This window comes from Grammomys surdaster, unplaced genomic scaffold (genome assembly GCF_004785775.1).
Source record: "Grammomys surdaster isolate TR1022 unplaced genomic scaffold, NIH_TR_1.0 332366, whole genome shotgun sequence".
Classification (NCBI taxonomy): Eukaryota; Metazoa; Chordata; class Mammalia; order Rodentia; family Muridae; genus Grammomys; species Grammomys surdaster.
This window is the reverse complement of record NW_021627623.1, coordinates 3,210-30,219: the sequence shown is the minus strand read 5'-3', so window position 1 is coordinate 30,219 and position 27,010 is coordinate 3,210. Positions and strand designations below refer to the sequence as shown.

The 27,010-nt window shown below is 40.9% G+C and overlaps 1 protein-coding gene across 1 annotated transcript; it reads right to left on the bottom strand.

Moving 5' to 3' along the window:
- Nucleotides 1-4: 4 nt before the first annotated feature.
- LOC114616521 (protein transport protein Sec24B-like) lies at nucleotides 5-27,010 on the bottom strand (the record flags this gene model as incomplete). The annotated part of the gene is made up of 16 exons (XM_028761964.1): nucleotides 26,999-27,010; nucleotides 25,523-25,625; nucleotides 23,416-23,648; nucleotides 17,313-17,497; nucleotides 14,643-14,745; nucleotides 12,811-12,937; nucleotides 12,157-12,266; nucleotides 10,649-10,761; nucleotides 7,453-7,571; nucleotides 7,084-7,139; nucleotides 6,672-6,878; nucleotides 4,039-4,162; nucleotides 3,322-3,480; nucleotides 2,552-2,725; nucleotides 889-999; nucleotides 5-76 (listed from the first exon to the last, which is right to left on the bottom strand). Coding segments are annotated over exons 1-16 (2,008 nt in total), but the record flags the coding sequence as incomplete, so codon positions are not given.

The following is a 27,010-nucleotide window of genomic DNA, read 5'->3' as shown; positions in this document are numbered from 1 at the left end:
GACAGGGGGTCCACTACAGCATTCACCAGGGCATCCCTGGCATCTGACAGGCTCGATGACACTGAGCGATCCACAGCTGCAAAGGAAGCAAAGCAAGAGGGTGCTCAGGCACTGGGCTCAGGTGAGCTCTCTCTTCTAAGCGTGTGTGCACGTACATGCTCATGCACAGAGTTCCTTCTCCATACTAAAACCCTGGGGAGGTGGAGTATAGATCAGTGACATAATCCTGTGTCCTTGCGTCAATTCCTAGTACTGCCCAGTGAGGTGTGAGGACCAGTGGTCTGTCAGGAATGCTATTTGCACCAAGTTAGCAATAATGGCTGCTTTCTCTAGTGTATGTGAGAAACAGCAAGGCTCACTGCTTGTTTATCTATATACTTTTCTATCTATACACTTTTTTAAAAGTATATTTTCAGAAATATACTTTTCTGAGTATGATTCTACAGCAGCTATGTGTTAGACACAGTCTGATCACCAGACAGGAAAGTTCTCTGTCCCTATCTTGGCAATCTGGTCTCCATAAATTTCCTTTTACTGAAGGTCATATATTTGGAGTCACAGGGACACACCTTGTGACACTTAGCATAATAGCTCTGAAAGTCACATTTGCATATTCCTGTTTATAGCTGAGCTGTATTCTAGTGTGGATGTGTGACAGTTTACATATTAGGTGACGAGATCCTGGATTTTACAAATCACAACCCCCCTAATAGACTTAAACTAGGAATTATTTTTAAGATGTAAGAACAGTCTAATTCATCCTGTAATAGATAAACGCATTGAAGGATCTCTAAAGTTAGACAAAAGTAGAAAAGCCACAGCTTGTTTTTAGGTATGTTTAGGTATGTTTTTAGATATGCATTTTCCACTGTTTCGTCTGCTACTCACCCATGTTGGCCAGAAGGCAGATGGCAGCTTGTACATCTACTCCTGCATAAACTTCAGCGAGTGAACTTACGACTGGTAAGCACAGTGTATGCACCCGAATTCTCCGTTCGCCTAAATAAAACGAAATACATCATTAAAGCATACTAGCCTAAGACGGAGCAAGCATCCCCATTTCACTCACATTGCTGTTTTGGCTAATCAGCAACAACATTCTAGAATAGAATAGGCTTTGTCATTAATATGCTTTGAGCATCTTCTCCTTATTGGTTTTGGTACTTGGGACTGAACCCAGATCCTCACAAATGCTGGGCAAACACTACAGCGCTGAGCAACAAGCCCAGTCTAGTTAGCATGTTTCAAATGATATACTCCCCAGAGACTGGAAAGACAGCTCAGAAGATAAGAACACTTGTTATTCTTTCAGAGGACCCAGGTTCAGCTCTCAGAGCCGATATGGCAACTCACAACTGTTGGTAAATCCAGACCTAGGAAATTAATGCTCTCCTCTTGCTAATGTAGGCACCAGGCATGCATTCAGTGCACAGAGATACACACAGATAGGAAATTCGCACACATAAAATAAATAAATCTAAAAAAAAAAATTCTCCAATCCTGTAAACCATGAGCATAGATCTTACAAATAGCTGAACAGTCGTTTCTGGTTGGCTTTGGTCTTTTTCAAGATTTTATTTGTAATAACTATATTATGTGTATATGTACACACAATAAACACACACTTAAGTGTGCACAGGACCACAGAGGCCAGGAGAGGGTGTTGGGTCTGTTGGAGCAGGAGACACAGACAGCTGTGATCTGCTCTATCAGAGGTTGGGAACTGGAAGCGGCAAGTGTTTAACTGCTGTGCCGTCTCTCCAGATTTTCTAGTTTAATTTTAATGTTGTTCTAAATTATACTCAACTAAGTATCAAAAAGCGTACACTGTCAAAGAAGAAGTGAAGGCCTTCCTTGCTGCAGTTCTTCATGTTACACAGCCCCCAATCCCAAGGATGGTGGTCTCTGTGCTTGCCAGAAACATGATGGTGAATACTGAATTTTCCACAATACACACAGTCAGTGAAATGGTTCAGCAGGTAGACACTTGCTGTGGAGCCTGATGAGCGTGTTTGAGCCCTGAGACTCACTTGTGACAAGAAGAACTGATGCCTATCAGTTGTCTTCTGACCTGTACACGCGTATTGTGGCACTCCTACCCAGGAGCGCATGACACACAGAGTAAATAAATACTCGTGACAAAAATCCTTATGAGTGTTATTTGGGGCTGGAGAGATGGCTCAGTGGTTAAAAGTGATTACAGCTCTTGCAGAGGACCTGGGTGACTCCCAGCACCCACACACTGGCTTACAAACACTAATAATTCTAGGGGAGATCTGACACCCTCTTTTGCCTGCCTCATGAGTCTCTGTTTGTATGTGGTATACTATACATAAACTCATAGGGTGCACACACATAAACAATAAATCTATTTTTAAGGTGTATTATTTAAGGATTCAAATGTGAGTTAAGAAGAGAAAGAAACAACACACAGTCACCTACTACAAATGCCATGACTGCCACCACACAGCATTCTTTTTCTCCTCTCTACTAAAAGAGAAGAAGAAGGAGGACCTATGGCCACAAGCCATTTCAGAGCTGATAACATTACCTTTGCTTGATGTGTATAACAGGGCTGTTTGAAAGCACACTAAGGAAGTATCTGTCAGACTTTCTTCAATTGACAACTGTACTGCAAATCCAGCATCAGGGTTGATGTTGGCAAGAGACAGTAAGTCAGTGGAGCGGACAAAGAAGTTCCCGTGGAAAGTGTGCATTGAAAGTCCTGAGGGGAGAGAGAACTGGCATGAGACAGCACGAGCAACACCATCACTGCAGCTCATGCTGCTGTCCTGGGTCAGATGGACTCTGGGAGATGCTCTAACTGAACAAACAAACTAACAAACAAGGTAGGTTCTCTAAAGGGAGCTTACACATTCAACCTATATTTATACCTAACCCACCATCATATTCTACATGCAAGTCTAGATCAGACGTAAATATAATACACAAAACTAAGAAACCGAGGGTTCCCTATCTTGGATGTAAATGAGAGACTAGAGTCTACCCCCCACACACACACATTTGGTAACCCAAGGACATCATCAGCTAAATGGTGGCTAAGCCCTTTCCTGTTCTCCCCATTGTCACTCTCGAATAATCTGTCATGTGCTTTCCTCCAATAAACCAAAATGTTGCTTTTATCCATTTATTCTAGTTATTAAAAGGAGGTGGTCAAAGATTACTCAGTAACTGTATGTCAAACAGGGTTCATCTGGATCGAACAGGAAGTCCCCTATGCTAAATCGTCATCACCACGGGTCTGGGCATGCTTGCTGATTGATGCAGAAATATAAAGAACACACTTTCCCAAGGCCATACCTTTAGTGCATCTTATTCTCATGACAGCTTCAAATCCAATCTTCCTAGTGAGGTACCGTTTCAGGTCTTTTTGTAACTTTTCTGCTTGCGAAGGATTGTGGGTAGAGTGGAAAGATGGATAGTAGAATATGCACCCTGCAGAGTACTTGGACATGCAAGCTTTAGAGAGAAACACATCAAGTATTAGCTAAACAAGTAAAGATAATTTACTTTTTTTTAACAGTAGTACAGATATCACATTATGAAAAAAAATCTGTTATGAATAAGCCCAACACGGACAGGAAGCAGATAAAACTGTACCCCGAAACATTCATAAAATATGGCAAACACTGAAGTTCACTGCTGAATGGCTAAGTGCTACAAAGCAGATACTGAGTACAGGCAGGGCTTTAGAGTTGACTGGTAATCATCACAGATATCACCTATCTGTTCTACATGCCTGTCTCCCTCAGTACCAACCAAGAATGCTTCCTGAAGATCACAGCTTTAATTAGATGTTAGAAATCTTTTTTTTTGTTTGTTTGTTTTGTGTTTTTCAAGACAGGGTTTCTCTGTGTAGCCCTGGCTGTCCTGGAAGTCACTCTGTAGACCAGGCTAGCCTCGAACTCTCGAACTCAGAAATCCGCCTGCCTCTGCCTCCCAAGTGCTGGGATTAAAGGCGTGTGCCACCACTGCCCGGTGAAATCTTTAAGTAGTAATATAATGACATTGTCTTACCCAGAGAAGCAAGGTCGGAATACTGTGAACTCAGAAGGAACAAATCCACTGCAGTTTGCTGTCCTGAGCAGTCTAAAGCAAGCTTCTTATAAAAATCAGTTGCAGGGCCAAGATGGTGCACCACCTAAGCCAACAGATCATAAAGTAAGAGCCTTTGGTTATGCACATAGTATATGTCTCTCTGATAACAAGGAAGATATATACTTTATTCTATTATATACCAAGAGAGTTTGGGCCCAGATTTCTAAGAGCAATAAAACCCAGCGTTTATAAAAATGGTTAGAGCAAGAAAGTATGTATGGATCAGACCCAGCACTTTGGAAACTGAGGCAGGACTGTTGGGTATTCAAATCTAGCCTGGAGTGACAAGGGAGGCTCTTCTCATTCACCTCTAGAGGAAAAATGAATTTCATGGCACACTGCTTAAGCTATTTTATATAAACTGAATGATTCATTCTCATAACATATCCCATAAGACTTTTGATATTTATCTTTCACAGATAAGAACCTTGAGCAAGACTGATGGCATCAGACTGATCAGAAAGCCTGATGGCATCAGATTGATCAGAAGCTCCACAGTGGGTGCTACTGAGTACTGCGATCGATCTCTCCTGTGACTTGGCGATCTCTCCTGTGACTCAGCGATCTCTCCTGTGACTCGGCGGCGTGGTGAGGAAGGCTGAGTGCACCCCTCCAGCCCTGACAGTTACCTGAGCACTTTCACATTCACTACCTTACACACACTTTGGAGATCTCAGAGATCACAATGAAAAAGGCCAAGGACAACAGTCTATGTGAGTGAAGACAAACCACATTTGTTTGGGTGTTAACTAAACACTGATACCCGATAGTGAGACTACTGCTGGCTTACATGTTTCCTTACCATCTACGTTTTATACAGTGATTGGTAACCCCTGCAATCTAAAGTTTACTCATAAGCACATTCAATTATAATAGCTTAAGCAAGTTTTTCACTGTATCACAGAAACGACACTGGGACAGAAAATTAAGCCACAGCGTCATCTTTAAATAGCCATCCAACTTCTTTTTTTAAATTTCAATTATTTGATTTAGATTTTTAATTTTTATTTATTGAAAATCATTTCATCTTTCATACAATACACCCTGACCACAATTTCCACTCCTGCTACTCCTCACAGTTCCATCCTACCTCTGCTTTCCCCTGGATCACCCCCCCACCAACCATCTCCCTTCAGAAGAAAACAGGCTTCCAAGAGATAACAACCAAACAAGACAAAGCAAGATACAAGACAAAGAAAATGCTCTCTCTCATCAAGGACAGACAAAGCAACCCAATAGAAGGAAAGAGTCCCAAGACTTTTATAGATTTATTTTGCACCCACAATGTTTCTAAGAGTACATAAGAAACATAAAAGACAATGACACATTTATGATCAAATTCATGAAAATGTAATCAAGACATACTACCCCGAAGTCTACTGAATATGATCTCAAGAAAGACAACTATGCATAAATAAAAGTAGCTGCACTCGTAGACTTATTCTTCAGTATACGCTACGGATAAAAATTAGACTGTAAATGCTGACATAAAAGAAGCTACATAATGTCGTCCTGTGCTCACAATGCCCTTTGTATGAATTCTAGGAAATACAATAACATAATATGTGAAATGAAAGGGTTTATATTCTGGAGAAAAGATTAGAATGTGGTCTTTGGTAGGCATATTTAAGTTCCATTAAAATCTCTGTGTCATATTCTTATAGATACTTCTATTTTTGAGATAAAATTATCACAGGTCACCAAACTGAACACATTAACTTTTAAGATTCTGTTGTTTGTAGAGTGTATTTTAAACAGTGTATGACTTTAAATAAGAATCTTAATAGTGGACAGATATTGAGTAATATGGTATCATCTCACAATTGACTAAAGTGTTCTATAATGGTTAAAATCAGTTTTACTTAGTAGATACCCTACTATCTAACAAAAAAGACCACAGTGATCCTCTTCACAGGTCATCTTCAGTGTGTAATTTTATAACATTCTATAATGAACACAAAAATCTCCAGTTACTTCATCTTTTGATCAATTTTTGAGGGAAACTTAAAACCTGGGTCAGCAATATAATTTCTGGCCTTGGATCATAATAAGAGTACATGAAAATGCTGCACATCCTTAGATCATGTGCTGCTAAGACTGTTGCTCTCCTCACACATTCAGTAATAGCCTCATCGGTATTTGTGACAAGATATTACTTTTTTCATCTGTAAATAAAGGATTAGGGTATGCTTCTAAACATTAAAACAATAATTTCTCTTGTTGGTGTGTAGGTGTGTGCACACACGTGGCATCAGGAGCTTCAGGTCTGCTGGACTACAGACGTGAACCACCACACCCAATGCTTGACCTGACACGGATTGGACTTACTCATCACATGTGCATGGGCAGTGCTGGTCTCCTCATACTAAATTTACAGCCTGCTAACTAAGCAATAAGAAGAATACACCTAACCCCAAATAAAGGCACTGTGGCTTCAATTCTTACTGGTTATTTATCACTGCTGATGAAGCAATGAAGAGGAAATGGATGACTTTAGTTTGTGGGGAAAGGAAACACCCATGGTTAAGATAGAAACACTCAACACACGATACCTTGGTACTCGACCTCTGATTCGGATCTTCTCTAGACTGCAGAAGTCCTGTCCCCAAGGAAGGTAACTGTGTCTGAAACACAGACACTCGGCCACCCGTGGGAGACATTAGTTTGAAGGCAGCCTGAAGTGCAGGTCCAAGGGCACTGTGCGTTTCTCTGGTATTGATGAACATATTTGGTAATGCGTTCAATAAGTCTTTTATAAGCTGAGGAAAGAGTGAAGGGTGAATTACTGAGAAGGCAAGACGGTTTTCTTCTCTAATACATTCTGCATCACTGGACTGTGAAGAAGTCTCACTAGATACCTTCCTACAGTGTCTAATGACACGGTACCAGTAAACAGAGGTTTACATGGAAACTGCTGATGAAGTAAGTGTCTTGATAACTTTGAAAAAAACAAATTAATCTCACCTCTTTACTTTCATACAGATTCACAAGCAGACTATCCGGTGTGGGCAGAAAAACATCTACAGGGACAGAAACACCCCATCAGCACACAGTCAGGAGAACATCAGAAAGTAGCAAGTTTTGGTTCTACAAAGACACTTGCCATGCACATTGGAATTCTGCGTTAGTAAATACATATACTCCATATATATGTATGTCATATATACACATCCAACACACACATACACACACACAAACACACGTAAAAAGTTAGAACCAAGAATTTCCAAGGTATACCAAATCATGCTCACAGCACATGACAAGATGGACCGTCACATAAGTCAACCCCAGTCTAAAGTCCAGAGCTACAGAGACCACCCTGCTGATGCTTACCATCTATATCAGATACAATCAACATCTGAGGCTGGGATAACCCTTCTTGTAGATTGTAGAAATGAATGGTGCTGTCAAAAGTCATGAATCCTATTCTTGTTCGTGAATCTCCAGGAAGCCTTGTGACAAAAAAAGGCAACTTGAAATTCAAAGTGTTCAGTCACATTGTTCACACAATAATGAAATAGTACATTAAGTCGAAGGATAGCTACACATGACTTTGTACAGGAGACAGAGAGTTTGAACCATACACAAAAAATGACAATGTCAGCAGCCTGTTTTCAGGCAGGAGCATTCACATTAATTTAGGCTCAGAAAGCAAAACAGCCTTCAGGGAGGAGCAACCCAGAACCCAGGTGGTTTCCAGAAACTCAACATTTCCTGCTTTCTCCTAAGGCAGCGGTTCTCAACCTTCCTAAGGCAGCGACCCTTTAATATACAGTTCCTCATGTCACGGTGACCTCACAATAACATTATTTTTATTGCTGCTTCCTAACCATAGTTTTGCTATTGTTATGAATTGTAATGTAAATGTTCTGGTATGCAGGACATCTGATATGTGACCCCTATGAAAGGTCTGTTTGACCCCAAAAAGGGGTTGTAACCCACAGGCTGAGAACCACTGGCCTAAAGCATTGGTTGTTTTATTTGTTTTGAGACCTGGACTTTTGTCACTCAGGCTGGTCTTGAACTTGTGGCTATCCTGACTCAGGTGCTGGATTATGAGATTACCGGAGTGAGACACCACATTTTATTCTCATACTCTTAAATAAAGATGTGCTCTCGCCGGGCAGTGGTGGTGCACGCCTTTAATTCCAGCACTTGGGAGGCAGAGGCAGGTGGATTTCTGAGTTCGAGGCCAGCCTGGTCTACAGAGTGAGTTCCAGGACAGCCAGGGCTACACAGAGAAACCCTGTCTCGAAAACAAAAACAAAAACAAAAACAAAAAGATGTATTCTTCTTTTCTGTCTTAGTATCACAGATCCTTGTATCTGCATAATCAGACACAGTCTCAAGGTCAGTCAAACACAGGAGTGAATGCGCTCTACGGGAAACACTTTTCAGGAAAAACACTAACAATGTTGTTAGACTTTAATGTGTGAATTTTAAACAAAACACAGTTATGAACATCAAAATGATTATTATCAATCACCAGGAAGTTTTCTGTTAGAACTCAGTTTTCAAAACCATACCATGGTCCCAAGAACAACGCCAAGTCCTGCCTGCCGAGTCTCCCTCAGCAACACTCCATACAGAAGCACATCCCCCAGTGCGTCCGTCTGGCTGGACTCACTGCTTATGTAGGTTACATTTTAGAATGCCTTAGAATGTTTGTTTAAAACAAATGATTCCAGGGGTTAGAGATGGCTCAGTGGTTAAGAGCACTTGCTGTTCCTGGGAAAAAGCCAAGTTTGATTCCCAAAACAGTGGCTTACAACACCCTAACTCTAGTTCAGGGTATCCAATGCCCTCTTCTGGTCTCCCTGGATCCCAGGCATGCATGCAGTACACATCATAAAAGAAAGCAAGTCTTCAAAAGATTCAAAAGTAGAATGTGTGTTAAAGCACAACACTTTACTCCTGTTACAGTGACTGATCTGCTTACTCAGATAGGCCCACGGCCAGTCAGAACAGGGAGGAAAACAGTATCCAGTGCCAGTACTGCTCAAGACTTGTCTCTAGAGATTAACGAGCACTCCTTTGAGACGTTCACAACGTCTGCTGGCATTAGTCAGTAACCAGAGTGGAGACTATTTGCCTACCCTAATTTCTGCTAAACTGTTTCTGTAGCACATTCCTCTCTCAGGAGTGTCTCCAGAGTGCTTTCAGGAAACGCTACTACAGTGCTGTACGCTGCTCCCAGGCTAGCTGTCTTTACTTTCCCAGTGTCTATTTTCTAGTGGCATCAAGCAAAAATAACTATTTTCCATTCTCAGTTTTATCCTTTTAATTTTATAGTCTAATCTGTAACTACTCACTTGTCCTCACTGGAATAACCAGGGCTGTCTCCTCATACTTCCCTGAGAGTGCTGGAGGAAGTGGACTGCTGGGGCAGGAGACACGGGAACCTGCTCCACCTACTCAGGTACCTCCAGGGCACTGACCCCAAGGGGAACACAGAGCTCAAGGTCAGACAGGCACAGGGTGTGGCTCAGTGACAGAATGCTGGCCTAATGAGAGGTCCTGGATACCAACCTCTAAAGACTGTACAAACAACTTCTAGTTGGTAAAAATTGTGATTCTTTTCAAAGCTAATGGAAGGATTTCTTCACAATTGCTGGCAGACAAACAGACAAGAGTTAAGAGACTATATACACCTCATGTTGTTTTCTGCTCCAATTTCCACAAGGCAGTATGTGGCTCATGTGAAAATATGCAGAGCACACTCTCTGGCTTCCTAACATTTTCAGCACACACTCAGCTTCAACCTTCCTTTCCTCAAACTTTACAATACAACTAGCTTGGGAAAAAAATGCCTTGCACAGTCACAAATTATAGCTAGATTCTATAAATAATTTTATTTTATTAGTTTTGTTAAACTGACAAAATTATATCCATTATTGTGCAAATGTCTTGAGATGCATCCATACTGTGGAATAACAAAATCTAGCTAATTAATATATATTGTCAACATGTGGCAAGAATACTTAACTCAGCATTTTCAGGAACATACTAGTCAGTCACCAAGTCAACAACAGTTCTGAAGGCCTGCATCTTTTCATGCCAACCACTCACCACCCAGCCAGCCGCTTGCACCCTCCTACATATAGATCAGCTGTGATCTATAGGTACATCAGCCCTGATGTGAGTGAAACCACGTGACATGCATCTCTCAGTGCCCGCTCTCATGTCAGTCAACCTACCATCCCTCAGACTTAGCTACCCTGCCGACAGTCTCATCCCAACTCCTGACACAGTCACTTTGGCTCAGTGCTCAGGACAGCCCATCAGAGGGATAGATAAGATTCAAGTTCTTTCAAAATATTAAAGCATTTATCATTTTATGAATCAGATACCCATCAGCTATTAAATGTAACAACTCATGAAACAGAATCCTTATTCTATAACATTAGGTAAACATAGCAGAATCTAACAAAATTTAGCAAAAAAAAAAAACCCCATAGATTTAAAAGACAACTTCAAACGTATGCACACACTTACATACCCACATAAGAATAAAAAAAAAAATTCTTACTTGTCTAAGTTTTCTAATAAGGACTGGCATAAAACTGCCAAATACCCAGCTTCCACTGCGTTATGAGACACATCTAAAACAAACAAGTAGACGGCAGGCTGAGGAGGCCGGAGCTGTGGGGAAGAAGATAGTTCGTTAGCAGCTGCACTGCCTTCGGTCCTGTCACTAGCATTACTGCATGTATTTACGGAGGAGCTGCACAGGACTACATGGTCGCTAATGAGAACGCACTGCCTTCTTTACTTCTTTTGCAAAGTTCATTTGAGATTAGAACGAAAGGCACTTGTAATGGCTAAGCATGTTAAGTGGTTTGTTTTGTTTTATTTTTTTTTTAAGGAATATTGACTAACATATCTTCTAAAGTAAAAACATGCCAGGTGATTGTTATGTAACGCTAACCTGTCTAAATATTTATTTGTTCCTAAAAAAATTTATATAGTTTTAAAGTTTCTTTCATTCTTAAAATTTATTTATTTTATGTACTTCTGTTACTAATATATAAGCTCAAATTACGTGTACAAGAAGGCTTATTGAAGCTGAGTCACAGAAAGTACTGGAGGGGCACAGCGAGCCTTTCTTTCTCTCCCTTTGTGAGGTCCCCAGTGCTGAGGAATTGAACCCAGGACCTCACAAATGGGAGGCAAGAGCTCCACTGAGCAGCACGCAGTCCACAAGGGCTTTCTTAACATGCCACCCAAAGGCCATGGAATCATACAGCAAAGGTCACAGCCTACTGCACTGCACCTAGATTAAGATTCTAAGGACTCCAGAGCTGAGTACATGTGAGTTCTAAAGCTGGATGGCACAAGAAACTTAGTGTAGTTGAGGTAGAAACTGACATGAAAACTGCAGCTAAGTCATCTTAGGCTGAGTCAACACCACGAATCCACCAGGCCTCAGGCAGGCGTCCCCACTACCTCTCTTCACCTGCATCTCCTCAATGGCCAGCAACCAGAGTAAAAACGATGGGGGGGGGGATATTATTTTTAATAAAAATGAGAAAACAAAGGTGAGCATCATGTAACCTAAAACCTATTTTTAAGTAGTTTGTAAAACCTGGTTTTCTAAGTAGAACAGAGCAACAGAATTTGATGACTGAAGCTGAGGATGGAACAAGTCAGCCATCCACCCTGCTCTCGGTGCTGGAGGGGTCGTTACAGATGGTGACAATTTTAAGACTATTGTTTTGGGCAAAAATATGCACTAGTTTTTTTTCTGTTTGGGGTCCCTTAACTGTAAATGATCACAGTAGTTATTATCCCTGTCCAGAAAGGAGCCACATTCAAGTGGCAATTAACTACGGATGCTGTTTGTTCATAAGCCATGGCTAATGTTTCTAAACAATATAATGCATTCTTCTGGAAGACCAAATCAGATCTGGGAAAAGCTTTCTGTTTGTTACATACAAACTTTCATATTAATATCTTAAAAATTTGGATCAGAACTTACTTAAAACAACTGAATCATTGAATTGTGTCCCACAACCAACAGGGACACCGGATAGTTACCATGTAGTCTGAGGAAGCGATGAACTCCACAGTGGAATTCTGAACTTCTGGCCGTTTATGAGGCTCTCCGTAAGACCGTGTCAGGGGGTTGTACAAAAACTCTTCTGGCACTAGAGGAGCATTAAGAATTCAAGGCACATTTAGCAACACACTGGGAATTGAACACCTTCATCACAATATTTATGAAGATTACTAAAAAAGAAAACCTTTAACACTCCTTTTTCAAGTGTATTTTCTGAGAAAACCAGGACACAGGTTGCCTTTTTCCTTAGACTTGTATCCTAATAATGAACCTCACAGGACATGGGGGGCGGGAGGGGGAGAACGCAGAGAAGCACAACTGGGAAGCGGCTGTAACAGGAAGACACGTGTGCCTACGTATGAGCTCTGTATGAGCTCACTGAACCAAACACCCAGAGGCTGGGTACACGACTCCACCTGAGAGACCAGCCAGTGTCTTTATGTGCCTTTCTACTCCACCTTGTTTTAGTCTGCCCTGTCACTCTCTCTGTGCTCAAGCATATCTTCAGAGACCAGACTGAAGGGTCCCTTGCCTGTGTTGTCTCCATTAAATGTCATGAAAGCTCTTTTTAGGCAATGAGGGAGATGTCAGAAAAGACAGTGAAAGACTTCCTTTTAGAACCTGAGACTCACCGTCATTCACTCTATAGCACAGGTTGCACTTCCATCTCCGCTGATCGATGAAGGACACGAATGGGTTGATGTACGTCCGACAGGACCGGCACCTCACAATGGTGTTTGAGGTTATCACTGGCAATTGCTGCAAGACAAAGTAGAGACGCTGCTGCAGCACAAACACCTCAGGACAATCAGGACACAAACATACCCATTCCACGTATAAGACCAGGCAAAGGGATCAGGCAGAGGAGGCTGCTGCACGGCTGACAGCTCTCCCACAGCAGATGAGAACAGAAAGAAGCCAATCCCACAGAAAATACACTCTACCCTTAGTTTGGAAAAAAATTTTGTAGTTAGTCAATTCAGCAAACATAAAACACATTAAAATGTCATATACTATTCTATGTCCCCGAACCCATCTGTCACCATTTTATATGCTTCATTTGGGATTAAAAAAAAAATTCAATACAAAATTTTTGTATTTCATGTTCAGCACTATTATTTGATCATAGTAACATCCACATATCACTTGTGAGGAACAAACAGAAAATAAAATTAACTGAAAATGAAAAAAATTAAAGTACTCATAATTTTAGATCCCATAGGATATCACTATTAATCTTCAGTGTACATATTTCTAAAAGACATCCTATGTGGGATCTGTACTTAAAGAACTGGGTAGCAGGCATAGTCACGTCTGTCTTTAACCCCAGCACTCAGGAGGCAGAATCGGGTGGGTTTATGTGAGTTTATGACCCATCTAGTATACATAGTGAGACCCTATCCCCAAAACACAAAAGAAAAGCAAAAACAACAAAAAAAGAAAAACTCTCAGCTATGCAGGGAAGAAATTAACTGTCTTGGTTTAATGATGAAGGCTGTAACTGTTTAAATTACATCGAATTTACTGACTGACTAAATTCCCAGGACTGGCTATGCATGATAATTATTTTCTATCCACTGATACTTTCCATCCAGCCTAACAGGCAAGCATCCCACAGAAAAAGAATGTGACAGGAAAATGCAGCTTAAGTACAAATGCCTCTGGCTAAATATTTTTCTGAACTTTAAAATTTTAATTTTAGTTTTCTTGGCTAACTAGGCTGTTTTGTTAGCTACTGCTAACGTTACCTGCAAGAAATGACAAAAAAAAAATGTGTAAGATTCTAGCAAAGTGGCTATTAACTCAAACACACTGTAGAGATGCAAACAACTGCCTTCATTCCGCAGACTCGACATTCGCAGACTCCCCACTGTCACAGGTTATTTAATTTCAACCAGATAACTCTCTGCTCTACCTGGACATAACTCTTGAAGTTTAAGCATCATCCGTGGTAGCTGGTTCAAAGTGAGGCCCAGACTTTAATACAGAATGCCTCTACTAACTGTAGAGGGAAGTAACTGTGCTTAGTGCCTCACAGAACCAGACTGATTCTATGTCAGTCAGGCAACACACAGCTCTGGTTCACATCTGTCCCACTTTGGAGACCCAGGGTGTGGCCACTCCACACCAGCACCCAAAACAAAGCAGCTACTCAGAAGACAAGTGTTGACTTGAATCTTACAGAAACAGTTAATTGTTAAAAGAAAGGTATTACATTTATTTATTTTTATCCTGAATGGGCCACGGTATGTGGGAATGTGTGTGGGTGTGCCTGACAAAGCCTGAATGTGGAGGTCAGGGGACAACTTTTGAGAATCGACTCTTTCCTTCTACCACAATCAATCAACAACCCAGAAATGGTTATTTCCAACTCTAATAAAATAAGACAAACATTCTTAGGAAACAAAATAATCTGGATACCTTACACATGTATCAGAACCTAAATACTTAAAATATACTTTACCGTCAGGTCTCTGAAGGGATGCAACAACAATCCTAAAGGAAGCTTAGCTTTATTCAGTAAAGCCTGTGTCTGTGGGATACTGGTCAAGGTACATCGAAAGGAACTGAAAAGACACAACCATGCAGTATGTTAGCTAACGTGAGAACTGCACCCTCGAAGACCTGAGTGACAACTACTGAGGCAGGCTACTACAGCTATTAGCAGGAAGGAAATTACTCAGCCAGGCATGTATAGGACAGCTATCGAAAGACCTAGACCAAGGACCCGACATTTCACTGTTGAAAGTACAACATATTCTAACTATAACAGTGAGTTCACTGTACGGCATAAGTAGGAGCTACAGAAACCGCCACTGAAGGCGCCCTGTTCCCCATGCCATCTCCACTTACCTCATCTTCCCCTCTGACCTTGTTCTCACCACAAGACTCATCCAGCTACTGCTTCTTCAGGAGCCCTGGCCTTAAGCCCCACAGTATGAGTGGTGGTTTCTACCTGAGCTCTGCGGCACATTCCTGCTGTGCCGAACACTAGGGACAGGGAGCAGGCCTGTGATTCCCTGAACACACTTTGCTGCCTCACTTAGCTTAGATCGTTTTCCCAGGGGCGCTTAGGGTAGTCTCCCACCAGTCTCCTTACATCCATCCATCCTTCCTACAGCATGTAATAAGTTCTGTGATTCCACAGAGCTCTAGAGAGTTGTTTTGTGAACTGCCTTTCTCATAACTCAGAAGGCAACTAAGAAGGCAAGGATGGACCTTATGTGTATGTGTGTGCCATTACTGCAGGCTCCAGTGCCTCTAATCCAAAAATACAAAATAAAGAAGGCTCCACCCAAAATGTGTGCAAAGACAGGATGCTTAGGTTTCAGACGATGGAGTATTTCAGGCTTCCCAAATAATGCTGGCCAAGGAAGTCCATGAAAATAATCCGAAAGCTGGAAGCTCTTGCTTGGCGGCTTGAAGCATTTTAGAGAAAGATTACTCAGCCTGAATTCCTTACCTGATGACATCACTGACACTTGAAGTGCCCTAAACCCAGAACCACAGGAGAATATCTGAGTCTGCCCTGACCTAAAGCCAGTACTAATCACTCTTTTTAATTTTAAAGGGAGCTGCTTTTTAAAAAGTAAACAAAACAACACACACAGACACACAGAGACACACACAGACACACAGACAGACACACACACACACACACACACACACACACACACACGCATCATACATCATTTATATATTCCTGTAGGATTTATATATTCAGATGCTAAGTAGCCCGGGAAGACCTTTAACTTGAAATCATCCTGACTCAGCATTCCAAGCATCCACTACTGCAGCCAGCCAAGATCTCGTACACACTCACCCGCTACACTCACGTCCTAGAAAATGTGTAACCACTCATTAACGCAAGGCCATAATCAACCCAACAGCTTAGAACTGGGACAGACAGCTGCTCTCAGCCTGCAATCCTTGGTGTGCTATGCTTTTATGGAAATCACCGTAGTATTGCCTTCAGAAGTCATGGGTCAGTGGTGGTAGGAGAAGGAAACCTGTGTTTAATTCTATGTAATATTCTGGCTGAGAAAGAGGACCTCCATCTCCTTCAATTACGGAAAAGGTGGAAAGTCACTGCCTTAGGAAAAGAAGAACACTGGCTCTAAGGATGACGGATTTATCGTGTGAGGAAGAAGACAATGCTCTCCTGACATTCGAGGTCTACGCTGTGCAGAGAAGAAACTGGAGGAGCAGAGCGTAACCTGTGAAGCATGGGTGTGGAGGGGAGGCACTGAGAGCAGGTAAAAGAGCAATCAACAGCCGGGGAGGCCCTGGGCCGAAAGTACAGAGCCCACTAACCAACTCAGAGGCACATCAAGGCATGGAGACACCAGCTACACTTCTCCAGGAGGCAAGGATGTTCTCAGTGAAGGAAGACCCTACGTGAATTCATGCTGCTCCAATAAACTGGGGGTTCTATACTGATTGAGAAAAGAAAATTCAGAGAAAAACTATTTATCTAAACTTATTCTTGGAATTACATTAGTGAGATTTACGTCATTTTCAAGAAAAGCCAAAGAAAGAATTTTCCAAAGGTTCTGGGGAGATGGTTCAGCAATAAGAGAGCTTGCTATGCAAGCATGAGGAGCTGAGTTCAAATCCTCAGTAGTCATGTAAAAGAGCAGGAGTGGGCACGTGTGCCTGCTGTGGGAAGTGGAGGCAGGGAGATTGCTGAGGTGTGCTGACTGCCAGCTTAGCTCTAGTGAATGGGTGTCTCCAAGGGATACAGCAGAGAGATAGAGCAGGATGCCTGATGTGTGTCTATGGTACCATCACCCCAACACATGTACAGAGTATCACATACATATACACCACCCCAACACAAATACAGTGTACCACATACATATATACCACCACCCCAACACATGTACAGTGTACCATATACGCATACACCACCCCAACATATGTACAGTGCACCATATACACACACCCCCAGCCCAACACACACAGAGAGGAAAGCTTATATGTACTTCTATACAAACTCAAACAGAAAAGCCCATATGAACCAAACTTCCAATCAAGGGACCAATACCATACTGCTGATTATTTCTGGGACTCAGGTGCTGTTTTCATTCAAGCTCTCTTACTGTAAAGATGCTGTAAAATAAAGAGTACCTACTCTGGGCTACAGTTTAACTTGTTGAGTTCTGCACTCAAGTTGGGTACAGGAGCCCAAATAGGTGTTGCAGGTAAGATATTCTTCTCCTGGGTGAGGTTTACAGGTCTTAGGCTTTCTGGCTGTGGAGAACTCTGCAGGCTTAGTCCTCCTAGACCTGAGGACAGCTGGTTCACCCCTGGGTAATGCTGAGAGAGAAATTCAAGGCAAAAGGAAAATTTTTACAACACGTATGAAAAAAGTTTCGGAATACTAGATTTTAATGCAAAGGAAACTCAAGATATTGAGAAAATGTATATCTGGTTTTAGAGTCATATCTTAACAAAACAGTCAATTTAAAGCATATTAAACATTTCAAAGCAAAAACAATTTCATTCATAATGTCATACTGTTTAACATCAAAAAATAGAGTTTCCATCACATAGAGACAGTAAATGTTGAAGCATTTCAAGTGCCCCCAGTTTCCAGGAGAAGCTGATGCCTCAGAGCAGAGGCTCTCAATCTTCCTAAGGCGGTGACCCTATGACACAGTTCCTCATGTTGTGGGGACCCCAACCATAAAATTATTTCTGTTGCTACTTCATAACTGTAATTTTGCTTCTGTTATGGACCATAATGTAAATACCTGATATGTGACCCTATGAAAGAAAGGGTTGTTCAATCCTCAAAGGGGTTGCAACCCACAGGCTGAGCACCACTGCCAGAGGACGCACGTGTGTCTAGAGTTCTCCTCTGCTGCTTTCTGCTCCTGTGTTACGCTTGTAGTATTACTATGAATTCACAGCTGTTTATTCACTCAAAGTAATTTAATGAATCACTGTCATATTTTAAAACTACTCAAGCTTTGAGTTAAGTCAAAACTGACCAAAACAGTACCTATATTTATATTTCCTTTAGGGCTATTTGCATGACTAGGTTTGGGTTTTTTTTTGTTTTGTTTTATGAACTTTCCCTCAAAATACAAAATACTGTATTTACACAACAACAAAAATATTCAGATGATATAAAAAGCAATCCTTAAAGTTCAAGAAACCAAGCCAAGTTCTAGTACCATGAAAAAAATTGTTTTAACTAATTTTACTGACACTTGGGGTACATATCTAAGGACAAATATTATGACAAGACAAATCTTTCACTTTAATATGTGATTTGGCTTAATTTGATTTGATTTAATATGTGAAATGGCTTTTCTGCATTTTCTAATCACTTTTGTAAACTTAAACTTAAATTTCATTTTGTGTATGAATGTTTTGTTTGCATGTATGTCTATACACCACTTGTATGCTTGGTGACCTCAGAGACCAGAAGAGGGCATTAGATTCCCTGGAACTGGAGTTGTGTGCCACAGTGTAAGTGCTGGGAGTTGAACCCAGGTCCTCTGTAAGAACAGGCAGTGCTCAAACTACTAAACTATCTCTCCGGCACCAACAAAACAAATCTTACATTTAATAATTTTACACTCATAATAAAAACTGATATAATTTTGAAATAATTTAAATATATCAGGAGTATATTAAGTATAGTCTATATTCTATTCTGTAACCTACAAATGATAGTTTCACTCAACTATGGGCCAAAAATTGTATTATTTTGATATGAAAATGTTACAAAAAATATTCAGGGATATCTCATTTTACTTTTCACCTGTAGTCAACATTTTAAATTAGTTTTTCATTTAGTTCTTTTATTTAGTGTTTGTGTCACTCTAACCACAAACTTTTTGACAAAGGACAAAAAAATAAGGAGTACACTTTGTGTCTGTATATAGTTATCTTCCACATTCCTTAGTACAGAGACCAAGGTTCACTACAGGAATGCACTAATTCTAACTAATACATATAGAATGATAACTTGAGGAAAAACACTATCTTACCACCCACTCAGGTAATGGTCATCTGGAATAGAAGATATAAAGATACCACCAAATGGTTAAACCCACTAGTTAAAACTTAGTGATTAAAAACTGCATGGTATTGGTACAGAGACAGGCAGGAAGATCAATGGAGAATTGAAGACCCAAAAATGAACCCACACACCTATGGTCACTTGATCTTTGACAAAGGAGCTAAAAACGTCTGGTGGAAAAAGGACAGCATTTTCAACAAACGATGTTGGTTCAACTGGAGGACAGTGTGAAGAAGAACACAAATCAATCCATTCTTATCTCCTTGTACAAAGCTCAAGTTCAAGTGGATAAAGGACCTTCACATAAAACCAGACACACTGAAACTAATAGAAGAGAAGATGGGGAAGACCCTCGAATACCTGGGCACAGGGGAAAAGTTCCTGAACAGAACACCAATGGCTTATGCTCTAAGATCAAGAACTGACAAATGGGACCTCACAAAATTGCAAAGTTTCTGTAAGGCAAAGGACACTGTCAATAGGACAAAATGGCAACCAACAGATTGGGAAAAGACCTTTACCAGTCCTACATCCAGTAGAGGGCTAATATCCAATATATACAAAGAACTCAAGAAATTAGACTCAGACAACCAAATAATCCTATTAAAAATGGAGTACAGAGCTAAACAAAGAATTCTCAACTGAGAAAACTTGAATGGCTGAGAAACACCTAAAGAAATGTTCAGCATCCTTAGTTATCAGGAAAATGCAAATCAAAACAACCCTGAGATTCCACCTCATACCAGTGAGAATGGCTAAGATAAAAAAACTCAGGTAATAGCAGATGCTGGCAAGGATGTGGAGAAAGAGGAACACTCCTCCATTGTTGATGGGATTGCAAGATGGTACAACCACTCTGCAAATCAGTCTGGCGGTTCCTCAGAAAATTGGACATAGCATTACCTGAGGACTCAGCTATACCAGTCCTGGGCATATACCCAGAAGATGCTCCAACATATAAAAAGGACACATGTTCCATTATGTTCATAGCAGCCTTATTTATAAAAGCCAGAAGCTGGAAAGAACCCAGATGTCTTTCAGTAGAGGAATGATACAAAAAATGTGGTACAGTTACACAATGGAATATTACTCAGCTATTAAAAACAATGAATTTGAGAAATTCTTAGGTAAATGGATGAAACTAGAAAATATCATCCTGAGTGAGGTAACCCAATCACAAAAGAACACACATGGAATTCACTCACTGATAATTGGATATTTAGCCCAAAAGTTCATAATACCCAAGATACAACTCACAGACCACATGAAGCTCATGAAGAAGGAAGACCAAAGTGTGGGTGCTTCAGTCCTTCTTAGAAGGAGTAACAAAATACTCATGGGAGCATATATGGAGACAAAGCATGGAACAGAAACTGAAGGAGGAGGAGTCTGGAGACTGTCCCACCTGGGTATCCATCCCATGTGCAGTCAAAGGTAGATGATGATGTAGATGCCAGCAAGTGTATGCTGACGGGAGTCTGATATAGCTGTCTCCTTAGAGGTCTGTCAGAGCCTGACATATACAGAGGTGGATGCTCACAGCTAACCATTGAACTGATCATGGAGGTGTGAGAGAGACGACTGAAGTAGCTGAAAGAGTTTGCGGCCCCATGAGGAGAGCAACAATACCAACCAACCAGAGCCCCCAGGGTCTAAACTACCAGCCTGGGAGCACATAGGGAGGAACCCATGGCTCCAGCTGTATATGTAGGGGAGGATGGCCCTGTTGGGCATAGGTGGGAGAGGAGATCCTTGGTCCCATGAAGGCTGGATGCCCAGTGTGGGGGAATTCGAGGGTGGGGAGGTGGGAGTGGGGGGTAGGAGTTGGGGGACATCCTCATAGAAGCAGGAGGAGGGAGGATGGGACAGAGGGTTCCTGGGGGGGGAGGGGGAATGGGGAAAGGGGATAAAATTTGAAATGTAAATAAAATATCAAAAAAAAAAACAACTTAATGAGGACAGTTCAAATGAACAGGAGGTCACCGGGCTAAGCATTAGACAATTCTCACAGGTTAGCAAGTGAGGCAGAGAGTAGGTGACATCAAGTGTCCTAGGTTACGTCAAGAGTTCCTAATCAGGCCTATGTAAAGAAATAACAGCTGTACTAAGAATCATGAATATATATTGATATATAAATACAAGATCAAAGACAACATGAATATATGATTACCATAATCATGAGCCTATGATTCTTATATGAATATGATCAAGCTCCTGGATCAGAGGAAACGGAGCAGAGGTAGCAGTAAATGACAGGACAGCAAAACGAAGCAGTGAGCAGTGCAGACCACTCTTCAGGGCTGCTGCCTCAGCCTCCATCAGATCCAAGGCATACATTCAAACTGTAAAGTTTGTTTCAAATTAAAATGATAATTATAACACAAAAGCAAACATAGTAGCCGTTAAGTTATTTGGCTAATAGTTTAAACAATCAAATATAAAAGGGCATTTCTAAGATAACTGGGGAAATTTGTATATGCACTGAACTGTAACAGCATTTAGAAATGATTCTTCCTTTTGTTGGCTATCCAAGAAAGGTCTTTATCCAAAATTCTCTGCAATAAAGGGTGGTGGAAGAACAAAGACCATGGGGCACCTTCCTGAGGGTTGAAAAGCGGGGCCTTTCTCACCACGTAAACGAAAGCCACTGCCAGTCATTACAAAGAAAGTCTTTAGATTTCATATCTGAACCACTGGATCACACAGAATGCAACATTTAAAAGGATTTCAGTTGTATCACAGAAGGCTCCTTAAAGCTACAGTATATATTCTCAGGCCAGCAGGATGGCTCAGCAGGTAAAGGCGCTTGCCATGCAAGCCTAGTGATCTGAGTTCAATGACTAGGATCCATGGAGAGGTGGAAGGAGAGAATCTGCTCCATAAAGTTGTCCTCTGACCTCTACTTGTGCACATTCACACTAACACTGTCTCTATATACTTATATATATATATAATATGTATATACATATGTAAACATGGTATCTATCTATGTATCTATCTATGTATCTATGTATCTATCTATGTATCTATGTATCTATCTATGCATCTATGTATCTATCTATGTATCTATCTATGTATCTATGTATGTATCTATGTATGTATCTATGTATCTATCTATGTATCTATCTATGTATCTATGTATCTATCTATCTATGTATCTATCTATGTATCTATGTATCTATCTATCTATCTATCTATCTATCTATCTATCTATCTATCTATCTAATACACTTAAAATGCTTTGGCCATTTCACTCATTTCCCTGCTTTATTTTCCATTTAATAAATAAAAATGAGAACTATTTAGCATACTCCCACTCTAGCCTCATTCACTTGAACCACAGGTCTTCAGTTGGTGGCACTATCAGTGAGTGCAGTTGATAGAACTTTGAAGGCCATGAAGACTTCCTAGAGGACCTCAGTCATGGGGAGCTGCCTTGACATCACCTCTCCTCACTTGCAGTTTGTTCTTTTGGTTCCCGTGTCGTGAGATGTGATCAGACAGCTTTCTGCTGTCCGCCTCATGTCAGGCACAGCTCCCTCACTACTCTGACTCCCCTCCAGAATCGTAAGCCGAAGGAAACTCTCTTCCGTAAGTCGATTTTGGTCATAGCATCTTAATCACAACAACAGAAAAATACCTACCACAGCCACTGAACACACAAACTAGAGAACAATTCTGTTCATGAAGATTCTCACAGGGTCATTTTTGTATTAGACTCCAAATAAAGAACAGAGGCTAAAATAAATACTAAATTACATTCTCTTATTTTCTGAGGTAACTGTCAGCTTAGCAAGATGAAAAATTTTAAAGCTATCATTAGGGGCTGTAGAAGTGGCTCAACAATTGAGAGCACTGGCTCTTCCAGAGGACCCAACTTCACTTCCCAGGATTCACACTGGGAAGCTCACTACTGCCTACAGCTCCAGCTCAGGAAACCCAGCGCCCTCTGCTGGGCTCTGTAGTTATCTGTACATACATGGCAAACATACAGACGCATGTATGTATGTTTAAACGTAAGTTTTAAATTACCATTTAAATTTCCTGATTATAAACACTGGACAAAAAAAATGCAAAAACCTAAAGAAAACTCAAGCTACTCACTTTTCATCCAGATTCCAACTCATTAGATTCAGATTATCAGAGACTGCTCCAATGGATACAACTTTTATCAGCTTATCACACAGGACTGAATACACACCTGGGAATATCCAGAATACGCTGGGCCGCTGGGATGTGCTGCAGGGGTGGGGGGTGGTGCTGCATTCTGATAGGCAGGCTGCAGAGTTGGGTAGCCATAGCCAAAGGGCTTTGCTACCTTTGGCGGCTGAGCAGCAGCAGGAGTGGGGGCTGCAGACAGAGCCTGGGCGAGGGAGGAGTTAGGTTCCGCGGCACGATCTGGAACAGGGCTGCTTGCTGAAGAAGAATGCATATCTACAAAAAAAAAAAAATTAGGTGTTCACAACCCAAAATTCGGTTGGTAAGCAGTAACCTTCGGCGTTCTTTTCTTTTCAGAATGTTTTACTGTGACAAATGAAGAACACATATCAACTTGAAAGAGAAGATCACTAAGTCCATGTACACACTGACTTAAATAACTATCAATATTCTGTCAATCTTATTTTATGCATTGCTTTGCCTATGCATAATTTCAATAACAAATGCCTCAGATGTTACTCCTAACAATGACAGACACAGCTAACACAGTACTGTATATTTTTGGTTTTCAATTCTCCCAGGAGGAATGGGACTAAGAAGCAGAAAATAAACAGCAGAATTAAAATTAAAAATTAGTTCATTTGACCCTTAATGTAAAATGTCCATGAAAGAAATGGCATATTCCTATAATACCCTAGAAATATGTATTATCTGCATAAGTAAACTGTGGGTAGAATATAAAATATTGTCCTCAACTTCTAGAACAACATCTGGGATCAATAAGTGACTAAGAAAATTTAGTGACTGGATGTTCTTCATTTTTATTTAAACTTAAAAGCAAAAATTCCAGTAAAACTGGAAAACTTGGCAAAATATGTGTGTGTGACCAGTGTAAGATTTTGGTATTGACTTGGTCTTACTTTAAATCAATCTTTAAGTTATAATCTCTTGATCTTTTTATATCAAAAATGGTATTTCTTACCAGTTAAGAGTCTGCATAAACATGGACTAAAAAGTACATGACTTAATAAAAATTTATCATTTAAAAGTTCTCTTGAAGAATCCAACTTTTTATTGACTGTGTTTGAATTTAGGAGACACCTGTAGATAGGTCTGCCCCCCCCCCCCCCCCCCCCATTAATTCCTTGGACAAAAAATGCTCGACCACAAAAGACTAAGTTTTTTACACTTTGTGTTTCAAAAGTAAGAGAGAGCTATACACTAAGCTGAGAGGATTACATTTTTCTACTGATTCATGGTATTGACAGTGAATAGTGTGTTAGGTACAGAACGGTACAGCTTCAGCTAAATTTCATCCTAGTGAAAGTGATATTATCAAAGTGATGAGGGACCAGAAGGACAAAGCCATCTGGGCTGTCGCTCTAAACACTGATAAGTCATGAAGGGACAGAGTGTGCCACTGTGTGGGTGACAGGAGACAGCAGCACTGGAAGACTGCAGCCTAAGTTCTACTACAATGAAATGGCGTACAACAGCTTGTTTTCAGTTAACACCATCCACTGCCCCTCTGTTCTCATGTAATGAGGTTCTTTCCAGATATAATTAAGAATGACGGCTTCAGAGCACTCACTGTCTCTCACAGAGGAAACAGGGTCAATTCCAGAGGCTCACGACCCTCTGCACCTCCAGTTCTAGGAAACACAACCCTCTATTCTGACTAGGAATGCAGGGTACAAAATATACGCAGGTAAAACTTTCTTATACATTTAGAAAAAAATTAGAAAACTAGCAATGTCTCTAAGACGTGCCCCCTGGGTCTACCTGGCTTTTTACCAAGTGGAGGCGTCAGGAACCACAAGGGAAGGAGCCCAACACACACTCAGGGTTAGCTGGGAGGGACTCAAGGACCCGTGCGAATCAACAGCACAATTTAAGGAGCTGTTTCATTCACTGCCAAATGGTTTTTTTTTTTTTTTAGAAAGAGAAAAGAAAAAAACAAAACAACAAATGTCTTCAGGTAGCCAGAAACAACATGAATGGTTGTCATATTACTAGATTATAGCTGAGAAACGCCAGGAAAAATATCTTTGCTGTTGTTAAAAATGCAGCCTACTGTATGTCTTCAGTTGCCTTTGCCCTGATGCAGCCAGTAACCTAAATGAACAGTGAGCAAGCTCTCAACAGCTTACCCGGGTAGCTGCCTCCTTCCAGGGCATCGTAACTGTTGGGCAAGGGTGAGGCGCTGCTGGTGGTAGAAGAGCTGTCAACACCTAAAAGGAAACCAAACACAGGCTAAGTTCAGAGTGGTGGTGCACCTCACGGTGACAGCTGTCACCGTGAATAAAGTCGATGCTGCTCAACTAAAAACACTCCCAACTCTGGTGCCAAATTAAAATGGCTAATGATTTTGAGAGCACTCTCACACACACAATGACTGATGTTTTAAAAGACAGACAGAAGACACAGAGAAAAACACACACACATGCGTGCACACACGCACACACACACACACACACACACACACACACACACACACACACACATACACAGACTATACGAATGGCTCAGCAGGTAAAAGCACTTGCCATCAATCTGACCACTTGACTACCTGAGTTTGATCCTAAGAACAAGAAAACTAACTCTGGGAACTTACAATGACCTCAACATACTGGCACATGCCCACCTTGACAAAAACACAAGTCTAATTTAAAAAAAATTTTTTTAATGAATAAGAAATAACAAATAACAGTGGGGAGACTACATAGCTGATGAGTGGAATAAAATTTAGCTACACATCAACTTCAAGAATAAACATCAAACTATAAAAATAAGCAAATAAAAACTTAGGGCTAGCAGCTATTTTAATGGAATCACACCTGAAATGGAGCTGACTCACACATTCCTAAAAGACTCTGGAGCTGAAGAGATGGCTTAACAGCTAAGCGATCTCAGAGAGGACCTAGGCTGGATTCCCAGCACCCACATGATGACTACTAATTAGCTGTGACTCCAGTTCAGGGATCCGATGTCTCTTCTGACCTCTATGAGCACACAGACATGTGGTACACATATACACATGAAAGTAAAACACTCATACACATAAAAAAAAAAACACACCAAAAAATGAAAACAAGAAGACTTTATGGCTTGAGTTTCTTCCAGCATAACATGAAAGTATTTTGGTGTTTCCATTTATCCATGTGCAGAGATTAAACAACACTCGCCATACTGACTAAGAAAATATAAATGGAAGCCATGCTCATAGACATAAACATCAGACAATAGGAACTTACGGTTTGTGACCACTCAAACCGGTTAGATTAAGAAAAGCTGAGAGGTGCTAGGACACATGGGAGAATAGAACATAAGAGACAGTTCCTTCATTCATTCACTCAACATATACTTCATTGGGAAGCTCAGGTAAATACACTGCAGTTTACACAGATAAACACAGTAGAAAATGCACGTGGCTCCAATCTTGAGACCAAAGTGACAATATTCTCTGGTAGAGCATTTTCCCTGGCTCTTAACTGACAAACAACCAGGATTTTAGTTTTTCCTTTTTTTAAAAAGTGTGTTTGTTTTCCCTTTCCATCAAGTACTGATCACATGGTGAGCACACCTCGTCATGCCTCCCTCCACGGGCTCCCTTTGTTCAGTCTTACTTTTGCCTTCAT